Here is an 11,191-nt window from a genome sequence, read left to right as displayed (position 1 = left end):
TGTGTATTTAGAATTAATAGTCCGGAAGTGCGGGCTGTTATAGTTGGTATCAAGATCAGGCTGTTCTTCGGAGTGTATTAGGTATGGGACTAGTACATTCCCTAGGATGCGATCCTTTAGACTATCGTATAGGTCTTAGAATATTATATTGGATTTAGGCATTCATTTGCGAGATTATTTGATATGCTTGAATTTGTGCTCTTTGATTATTGACTATAAGTTTAGAATTTTTTTTGTGTGTTCTAGAAAAGATGGACGAAGATAATCAGAACAACAACGAAAATCAGAACAACAATGAAAATCAGGGCAACAATGATGAAGGAGGAAACGTCTTTGACCAGCTGGCTGAAACTCTAGTTGTACTTGTGAATCAACAACCGAAGCCTAACATCGTCTCTCAGTTCAAGCGTTTGAACCCGCCAACTTTTGATGGAGCAACTGATCCGGCAGTAGTCGAGATGTGGATCCAAGAGATGGAAAAAGCTTTCGGACTTCTTGGGAGCAGTGAGCAGCAGAAGGCGACCTTAGCTGTGTACCAATTGCAAGGAAGCGCTTACGACTGGTTGCTCATGGAAAAGAGGAAGAACGAGACAATAATAAATCTTGAAGAAAATCCTGAACCGTACACTTGGGCAAAGTTCAAGAAGGCTTTGGAGGACAAGTACTTTCCGAGAACAGTTCGTCTGCAGAAAGAGAGAGACTTCATTCGGCTCCAGCAAGGTGGAATAACCGTCATTGAATATGAAGCAGAATTTGCAAAGCTCGCGAAGTACGCATGGACCTTAGTAGCAGATGAGAGCAGTCGAGCACGAAGATTGGAAGAGGGACTTCGAAGCGACATCAGGAACTATGTGGCGTCTTTTGAACTTCAGACATACGAGGTTATCCTCAACAAGGCGTTAGTGATCGAAAGGGGCTTGGCAGAATCTGAAAAGGCGTCTGGTAGCTGGAATAAGAGGCGGTTCACTCAAACTAGTGGGCAATCTTTTCAAGGGGGACCACTCAAGAAGCCACACGTGTACGATAACATCGGAGGTCAAGATGACCGAGAGAGGTGTACGAGGTGCGGCAAGAATCATCCGGACAAGGTCTGTCGTTGGAATACATGTGCTTGTTTTCATTGCGGAGAAGTAGGACACAATATTTCGAATTGCCCGCACAACCCGCCACCGCAACCAAGGAAGGAGGCAGATAACCAAATGGGCAAAGGACGTGTATTTCAGCTCACAGGAAATGAAAACTATCGCAATTAAGGTATGATTTCTTTTCTTTTGGTGACTTATTTAATTTATTTAATTTTTGTGAATTTGGGGACCAAATTCTTTTAAGGAGGGAAGAATGTAAAATCCGTAATTTTATATTTAATTTATTTATTAGATATTAGATATTATTTCGTTTAGATAAATATTTTTAATTCAGAATGTTCCGAAAACTTTTTGTGCAAGTTAGTTGATTTGTGAAAAGATTGGTTATTTGTGGAAAAGAGTGTAAAAATAAATTAGAAAATCGAAATCTTTTTTGTTTAGGTAATTGTGTGTGTCAAATATTTTATTTATGGAATTTACTTGAGGTTGTGAAATTTTTAGGAAAAAATTTATTTATTTTCTAGTTCAAGTTAGGTTTTGTGTGCCCTATATAAGAACCCCATTAGACAAATTGAAAGACTCGTACATAATTTCATCGCATTCATCAAGGTATGTGTATGTGTTATTTGCTCTTTCAGCCCGTGTTATATATGCTTATTTATTTGCATTCATTCTTCGAATAATGTACAATTTTGTACACCATAGTGGCTACGTGACTATGTTTTATTAATATGTTTTGCTTAAGTTTTGAAAGTAATTCATGTTATCAATTATTTATTTGTTTTATAATGATTATAACTGTGATGTATGCCATGCGACATGACCTTGCAGAGTAGACAATTTTGGTTTATATCCAAGACTCTTTAGTTATCAAACTTTATGATTTACTTGCTATTCCTGCTGTTTTGATATCAATAAATATTATTCGTTAATTTATGTATCAAATTTTTTTAATAAAATGCAAATATTATTTTATCAGATTATTGCATATAGTATTTCTTATAATTTTGATATTTATCAAATATATTAAAATTTTGATAAATTTTAGTGTGAAGCAAGATCTTGTGATTAATTGGTGATAGTTTTTTTTAGTTCTGTTTATTATATTATTTTACTTATTAAGCATGCCTCAAATTTTATACTTTATTTATTTATTTTAAGTCTTGATCTATTACTTGACTTTTGGTTGTTAATCATAAGTTAATAGGTTATATGCAACTTGTTATTTTTGTCAAATAATAAAATTTAGATATAAATTACATGTATAGCTTTTATAATATGTTGGAACTCACTATATCATGTTAATTTCGACGAAGCCATTGGCTTGAAAATAAGTTGCTACATGAATGTAATATAAGGCCGATTGGTTTCAAAGCAAATATGTTGTTTTGTTGATTATTATATTAATATAATATGTGAACACGTATGGTCTCTGTTAAGTGTCATCATGCAATTTACATATCTATTTCCTTAAGTTTTGTTATTGGGATCTAAAGCCCATTTGCTTTCTTTATTTGTTCCTGATCCGGTTATTTAAGTTGGGTAAAGTAAGCATGATGTTAAGATTTTAAGTCTCTGCCACGTAATTCTAAACTTTGAAGTGTGTATATGAGTTGTTTTACTGTTTGCGCATAATTTATTTATCGATTAGCGTAATTAATTGCGTTTTGCTCGTTAAATGTTAGGCTTGTACGAGTTATTAATTTCAGATTTTAAGTGTCGACTTTGAGGTAAGTACTTTTGACTTGCTTTTAATTTTCGAAAAAGATCTTTTAATTTTGTTTTTGATTTCGTATACGATATAAGAATTTGATTTCGAAATTTATAAGATATAAGTATTTGTGAATTTTAGAACCCAGCCTCTACGTTTTCGAACCCGTTCGTAATTTACGCTATAGTTCCGGAACTAGCCTTAGATACCCTTAGTAGGCGCACAAGTATGCAACTTTAGATACCTATTAAGGGCGCGTAATTATTGAACTTTAGATGCCGACCACTGGCAAAGTGTGGTATATGAGAATAAGAATAAGAATAAGATGCCGGCTACTGGCAAATTGTGGCCGTAGATCAAGACTGTGGTATTTATAAGAATTATCGTTTCGTTCTGTTTTATTCTGTTCTTATCTGTTATAAAATCTGCTCTGTTCTGTTTTAAATTCTGAATTTTAAAATATAAAACTTTGGGTTGGATTTATTTTAGAAAATATTTTACAAAATTATTATTGTTTTAAGAAAAATCGTTTTATTAAAACACCCATTGTTTTTCTGTTTAAGAGTTAGTCAATTTGTACTTGCTGAGTTGTGTAGCTCACCCCTTCTAATATTTCAGGTTCGGAATTTGAAGCATATTAAGAATAAGGAATGAGAACTATGTGGAGATTTGTACTGCTTCGTTTTGTGCTATTTGAATTAGAATAAAGACTTTGTTTTTAGAGAATAAATTTAATTATCTGTTAGACAATTATTATCGAATTTGTGGAGCTGCGTCTCCGTTTTTATGATTTTTATTATTGAGTTTGACCGCTGATTTGACCATTTTGAATTATCGAATTAAAATCTATTTTATGTAAGTTATGTATTTAGAATTAATAGTCCGGAAGTGCGGGCTGTTACAATAATTGTAGCGTTTCCATCAAATGTGGAAGGTCACTATATGACCCTTCCCAAGATCCATGAACGTCTTCAATCACTAGCTTCTTTGCATTTCTAATCTTCTTCCTATTTGGATGGTATTCAAATAAATTTTCGGTCGTGGCTAATAGTACTTTCTCCTTGACTTTTGGATCCACAACTATTTGTGCTCTAATTGCTTCGGCAATATCCAAAAATTTCAAATTACAATGATCTTGTGTGATAGTTGGGTTCATACATGTGTGAGCACCCGAAGTCTCCATTATCTCAAAATGGTTATGCACACTACGTTTTCTAGCTTTCAACATCCAATTACAACCACTTTCATTCAATTTACAACAAACATGCCAATTTACGAGGTCCGATTTTATGATTTTAATTTTTTGATGGTTCCGAATATGAACTTGTCTTACCACACGTGTCAATTCTTTCTTTGATTTAAATATTATTCCCTTCATCAACTCTATTGGCGTCATCACATCATCTCCAACTTTTAAAATAGAATCATCAAAAGAATCTAACATTTTTGAGCTACTAGAAGTTTGGAAAGATGATTTTTCACATGATGCCCCACTCTCAACAATTGCATCAACTTCCAAACGTCTACTAAAACTCGATTCGCCTACTCGCTCAACTAAATCGTTTTCAAAAATAACCCCAGCATGAAGATTTTCAATCAAGTTTTTTCCCGAACCAATTACAAACTTTTCTACATAAAGTTCTACAAACAATGGATTTTCCTTTGAAACCACTACTCCAAACATCAATTTTACATCATCATCATCAATCGGTACAATACCAAACTTCAAATCATCCGGATTTTTACATCTATATTTCAATTTCAAATCATATCTACCTTTATCGATTTTAAGTTTTGAGAACAAAACATCACATAAATCATCATATTTCATATCAACATTAAGTTTAACATGCTTCGCAACCGGTTTATCATAAATAATAACCTTCTAATTGAGTTTTTTGAATATTACCACCAACGTATATCCATTTAAGTACGGAATTTATTGAATTCGATGCCATCCGTAAACCCTAACTTTGAGATGGAAGATAAAATCAATTTAATTAATAGGAGATTTGTACATTATGGAGTTATGAAGTAGAAAAGACTTTCAATACTAGTAGAGAAACAGAATAGCAGATTGTGTTTGTGAGTTTTATTACAGAAGAGCAGAGTGTGCATACTGTGTTTTTAAGCGTTTAAATGTAAGCCAGACACGCCAAAAAAATATGCGTTACACAACAACGCTTTATAAACATGCGTTGGGGGTCCAAAAATATAAGATTTTGTTGCATTTTCAGTACCACGTACTGAAATCTTTTCTATTTAAAATACTGAACGGAGTGTAATTTTTTCTTGTGTTTTCACTGCCGCGTAGAACTATGATTTTATTTTTATGGACAAACGCAAAATTAAAATGGGTTTTCTAGTTAGCGCAAAGTTCACATGCGTTTCTATTTCTTCCCGACGACTTCACTGACACAGGACATCGCAAATAAAATATGCGTTTTCTTTAAGAACTACAAAACACAAAAAATAATTGCGTTTTTTTATGATAAAAAAAAAGTCATCTCCCTTGTGTGTGATACTAAGAGCCTTTCTCTTCAAAATTATGATAATAAGGACCAATACCCTAAGATGGAGGGAGTATTATATTATGAATATTATATAATTATTTAGAAAAAAAAAAGAATAATGTACAATTGTGGATACGATCGACTTCAATTGGGTGATTATAAGCAGCAAAAATGTGTACTAATTTTGTTTTGTTTGTAGAATGTATACCATGCAGAAGCCTAGATATTGGATATTCAATTGAGCAATGAGTGCATTATAAAGGGCAACAAAAAAACAATAAAGACCAGCAGTACAATACTTGGGGCTCTGAATATTTCACGTGAACGGAAAGCAGCCATGTGTCCGTGAGTTTTGTGAACAATTAAGTTGGACTCACCAAGACCCCTCACAATTTCCAATAAAAGCTCAAACAACCATTACTCCGTCCATATTACTCCACCCCTCTCTTATTATACAGAGTATCCTGTTTTGACTTGTATATAGTCAAATTGATTAGATTTTAATCGATAATTAAAAAAATTTATATAGTATCATTTTAAAAATTGTAAAATACATTTTAAAAGGATTAAATATATTTTCTAAAGATATAAGTTTTCAAATTTATTTAATAATAAATTAAGTGTAATTTGTGATTAAAATATGATGAAGTTGACTATAAACTAGTCAAAACTGAACACAAATGAATGGACAAATGAATGGAGTAAATTACGTTCACTTCTATCTTTTCATTTTGATCTACAAATTTGTTTTGCATAAACATTTATGATGTATCGTAAACATGATTTCACATTTCGGAAATTAAAATTTATTGATTAATGTATTGATTTATAATTAATCGAACAATTTTTGTAAAATAGATAATTTATTGGCTAGTTAAAAGAATTTTAAAAAATCGGTCAAATATTTCTAATTAATTTATCGACAATTTTAAAAAATCGACTCATTTTTATAACCGTCATTACAAGTTAGGTTACAAATGCATTTAATCCCCTACATTATTATGACATTTTTCATTATTTTTGCAAACATACAACTCTCACGAACTTATTTTTGAGGCTGACAGTTAATACAATTGCACAGGCATTACATTAACTCATTATGTCTGCTTTATCTTGTGTAACCTAACTCATAGATTAACTGAAACTTTTACTACAATGATGTAAAGAAGCTGATCTATATTTATATTGACTTGCATTAAGTATATTTGGTTTAATCCGGTCACGTTTATTAGCTAGCTAGTCAAAATGCTTGTGAGCTAGTAAAGTGATGAAAATGACAACTTAATTGGTGCCTTTGTTTCTTTACTACACCAAGATTTTATATATAATCCACATACATCTATTAATCATGAGCTCCATAGATCTTGAGATTTGTCATAATTTAATATAAAAAATGATAAGTACATTTCTTTAGCACACACCAAGAGTCTTGCAAATGTCAATACTTTTAGGACACAAATCAAAAGTTTTGATCATTTTTCGTCATTTAATTTGAAATGGCAACTCATTTTTCAATTTGCTCATTGATTTTCTTGATATATTTTTCTAGTTTTGTTAATGGATCAAGTAGTAGGGATGATATTGAAGCTCTTTTGGGCTTGAAATCATCCATTGATCCATTGAATTCACTTCATTGGAGTGGTAATAATGTTTGTAAATGGAGTGGTGTAAAAGAATGCTTGCAAGGAAGAGTTACAAAGCTTGTTTTAGAGCACTTGAATTTAAGTGGGAATTTAGATGAAAGGAGTTTGAATAAGTTGGATCAACTTAGAGTTCTTAGTTTTAAGAATAACTCACTTTCGGGTCAAATTCCGAGTCTTTCTGGGCTTGAAAATCTTAAATCTTTGTTTTTGAATCAAAATAAGTTTGCCGGTGAGTTTCCGGCGACAATTTCCGGCTTGCATAGGCTTAAGGTGGTGGTTTTGTCTCAAAATCACATTTCCGGTGAGATTCCGGCGTCGGTGGTTAAAATCCGGCGGCTTTATGTTTTGTATGTAGAGGATAATCTTTTGACAGGGCCCATTCCGGGGTTTAATCAAACAGGGCTTAGATATTTGAATGTTTCGAATAATCAACTTTCCGGCGAGATTCCGGCCACTCCGGCGTTGGTAAGATTCAATTTGTCTTCGTTTTCCGGGAATATTGAGTTATGCGGGGAGCAAATTAATGTCCCATGTAATGGAAGTTTGATTGGGACTCCTCCGACGTGGAGCCCCAAAGTGACCGAGAAAAAGCACCGGAATAACAAGAAGCTTATATGGGTGGTGGTTGGAAGTGTTGGTGGGCTTCTTTTATTATGTATTTTGGTGGGGTTATTAGTATTTTTTGTAAAAAAGAGGGGAAAAAGTGAGACTAGAGATGACCGAAGTAAGGCGGTTTCCGGCGGAGAAGCGGCGGCGCCGTCACCAGAAGAAGATTCTGGCGGTGGTGGAGGTGATAAGGGAGGTGGGTTTAATTGGGAAGGAGATGGGGGAATTGGGACATTGGTGTTTTGTGGGCCAGGAGATCAACAAATGAATTATAGTTTGGAGGATTTGTTGAAAGCATCAGCAGAGACATTAGGGAGAGGTACAGTGGGGAGTACTTATAAGGCTGTGATGGAATCCGGGTTCATCGTGACGGTGAAGAGGTTGAAGGATGCGCGATATCCTAGAGTGGAGGAGTTCAGGCGGCATATGGAGGTGATAGGGAAGCTTCGGCATCCAAATTTGGTGCCTATCCGGGCTTATTTTCAGGCCAAGGAAGAAAGACTTCTTGTTTTCGATTACTTCCCCAATGGCAGTCTTTTCTCTCTAATTCACGGTATGTTTTTCTTGCATCTCCCTGGTTAAAACTTTGCAGCCTAATATTTTTGATAACAATATTGATGTTTTGGTTAAGTATACAATGGCTAAGCATAATATGAAGCATTGCATTGATCTGGTTACACTGTTTTGCCGGAATTGTATTCATTTGTCAAGTTTAGTGACGTCTTGAGGGTATTTGACTAGTAATCTTGTTCATGCCAAGTAAGAACTAGCATAATGTACAACTAGGTGTGGCTTATTTGTTACTTTGAGGGTATTTACTGCTAAGTAATGACTTGAGGGTGTTCATTGTTTTTTGTTCTGAGAATTTGTTGCTAGATCAACATTAAAGTTCGTACTTTGGAGTCGAATGGCATTGCTTAAAAAGACACATGGAATGCGAACTCTCTTTAAGAGAAGGGAGAACGTAAAATGTACACAAATTAGTTCCGACTTCCTTCTATAGAAATTTTGGCTATGCACAGTGCCTATGCTATCAAAGTAACTAATCCAGAAAATTTATCTTCTTGCCTATGCTATATTGCTATCGTTCTAAAGCCGTGGCCGAGATATGAAATGCTAGTTTTCGAGATCTATATTTCTGCAGTCGATAATAAATTCCTAGAATTTCCAGTGGTGTGTCACATTTCTAAAAATCAAATTTTCTAAAGCATGACTCGATGTGTTGATGGGGGTGGGGCATAAAATATAAGAAAATTCAATTTTAAAATTTCTCAGCGCTAGCTTTATGTTCAAGCAGGCAGTGCAATAACTAATCAACATGATCAAGATCTGCATATAAAAAACAATTGTAATTCTGTACTGTACCACACAAAACTTAGCTTTCATAATATTACTTATTCAACTCTTTATGTACTTGTCCCTGGTGGACCTCTACAATAATAATCACTGCAACTACAGTTCTTAATTTAGAAATCAAATATATAAGCTTCACTCCATACATTTTAAGTTTTTTTTATAGTCGTATTTGATGCATTAATCAAACAACTATTTTCTATCCATAAATCTAAATACGATTTTTAGTAAAGCTTTGACAATCTCGTCAATGCCTGAGTATAATGCAGCAGCTGTAGATGTGATATTATTTTACACTAGCTGTAAGCTTCTCCATCAGTAACTGCTACCAAGCTAAGCCTAATACGTAAATTTGATTCTATCAAATTCAAATAATGTATTCATTTTTCAACATATATACCTGTGTTACATAATATTAAAACAGTTTGCATGTTCTGTTTTACTTCATAATATCTATAAAAATACCAAATTCAAGAGACTTGGGCCAACTCATGACAGTTCACATAAAATTTGTTAATTATTTCATATATATGTGTCCACTGTATAATCAAAAGTGGGACAACTTTTGAACTTTTATGTAATCATATAATTTAGAATTAGAGGTGTCGGTCCAGGGATTATAGTGTTCTCAATTATTCTTTATCAGCTTTCATTATCAAACTATCTTCTTCACAGAAATGGGTGAAAGATACTACCTAGATTTGGTTCCCTGTTCCCTGAACTTTATACTCCAAAAGCTCTTAACCTCATTGTTAAGTTGTATTTATTGACTAGTCATAACTCATTTTGTTAGGCGAGTATGTTGTATTGTCCATTCACACAATTTGGCTACCTAATTTGTACAATATAAGACATCAACATCAACTGTATGTTTAGCTTTAGTCTTGGAGAAAACACTACTGATACTATATATTATCTATGGTACAAAAAGAATTATGTGCCTTTGGATATACAAGTTGTTTTGTTAATATTTACGGCGACACTGTTAATCTCGATAAATTACTATTATGAAATTTTTCCTTGTCAAAATTTTCGCATGTTCATCTGTATGTGACATTTGTGTGTTAAAAATGCATGAAGCTGAAGTCCTTTTTAGGCATGTAATGAATTTAGGGTTTGTGTAAATCTGAGCAGAGGTTGGGTTTGCATAAATCTGGGCAAAGGTTCTAATAGGACATTGTACTATAGTAGGTATGTTTGGTTTAGCTAAGAGTAGTATTATTGTTGTTGCAGGATCAAGAACATCAGCTGGAGGAAAGCCACTTCACTGGACATCCTGTCTCAAAATAGCGGAAGATTTAGCCACCGGGCTAAACTACATCCACCAAAACCCAGGCTTAACACATGGAAACCTCAAATCCTCCAATGTACTATTGGGATCCGACTTTGAATCCTGCCTCACCGACTACTGTCTCACCACGTTCCGAAATCCAGATTCAGCTGAAGAATCCAGCGCCTCTGCCCTCTTCTACAGAGCCCCTGAATACCGTGACACGCGCCGTCCCCTCTCTCAACAAGCTGATGTATACAGCTTTGGTGTCATCCTCCTCGAACTCCTCACAGGAAAAACTCCATTTCAAGACCTTGTTCAAGAACATGGCGCGGACATTCCACGTTGGGTTCGTTCAGTCCGAGAAGAAGAGACTGAATCCGGTGATGACCCTGCCTCTAGCAACGAGGGATCAGAGGAGAAACTTGCAGCTCTTTTGAACATTGCAATGGCTTGTGTTACACTTACACCGGATAGTAGGCCCGAAATGAGGGATGTCTTGAGGATGATTAAAGAGGCAAGAGCAGAAGCACAAGTGTCTTCTAATAGCAGTGATCATTCTCCAGGGAGATGGTCAGATACTGTTCAAAGCTTACCAAGGGATGATCATTTGAGCATTTGATAATCAAAATTTACGTTTGGGCATATACTCCCCCTAGGCATAACCAGTTTCTTGTTTTTGAAGTGTCATTTCTCTGTAGGCATAATAGTATTGTTGTTTTTTCGAGGCATTTGTAGAGCAAATTTCAAGTCTATATTGTGAAAAGGTAATTTCTTTGATTAATGAATCTTTTTTAACCTGTGTACGATTTCTTTACTTTCTCGATTTGCCGTAATGGAGTACTGGAAACAAAGATCAGTGTCTGCAAGACTACAACTAGGATTTGCTTCAAGCCACAACAAGTTGCTCATCCCCAGAATTGATTCTATTAGATAGCTGTGAAATCTAAGCTTCAAATTTGCTTTTCTTTTTCTAATTAAACATACACATGCACACATCCATAGTATTT

The 11,191-nt window shown here is 34.4% G+C and overlaps 2 protein-coding genes across 2 annotated transcripts; both read left to right on the top strand.

The window, feature by feature from the left end:
• The first annotated feature begins 251 nt into the window (after positions 1–251).
• On the top strand, positions 252–1,253 carry LOC141660698 (uncharacterized). Its single transcript, XM_074467686.1, has one exon. It carries the CDS (start codon positions 252–254, stop codon positions 1,251–1,253), a length of 1,002 nt encoding a protein of 333 aa, XP_074323787.1.
• Positions 1,254–6,511: 5,258 nt separating this feature from the next.
• Positions 6,512–10,987, top strand: LOC141724826 (inactive leucine-rich repeat receptor-like serine/threonine-protein kinase At1g60630). Its single transcript, XM_074527111.1, has 2 exons — positions 6,512–8,111; positions 10,145–10,987. The coding sequence occupies exons 1-2, from the start codon at positions 6,806–6,808 to the stop codon at positions 10,801–10,803; spliced, it is 1,965 nt and encodes a 654-aa protein (XP_074383212.1). The 5' UTR covers positions 6,512–6,805; the 3' UTR covers positions 10,804–10,987.
• Positions 10,988–11,191: the final 204 nt, after the last annotated feature.

Source organism: Apium graveolens, chromosome 5, assembly GCF_009905375.1.
Source record: "Apium graveolens cultivar Ventura chromosome 5, ASM990537v1, whole genome shotgun sequence".
NCBI classification, from domain to species: Eukaryota; Viridiplantae; Streptophyta; class Magnoliopsida; order Apiales; family Apiaceae; genus Apium; species Apium graveolens.
The sequence above is the reverse complement of the archived record's forward strand: the minus strand, read 5'-3'. Positions and strand labels throughout refer to the sequence as shown.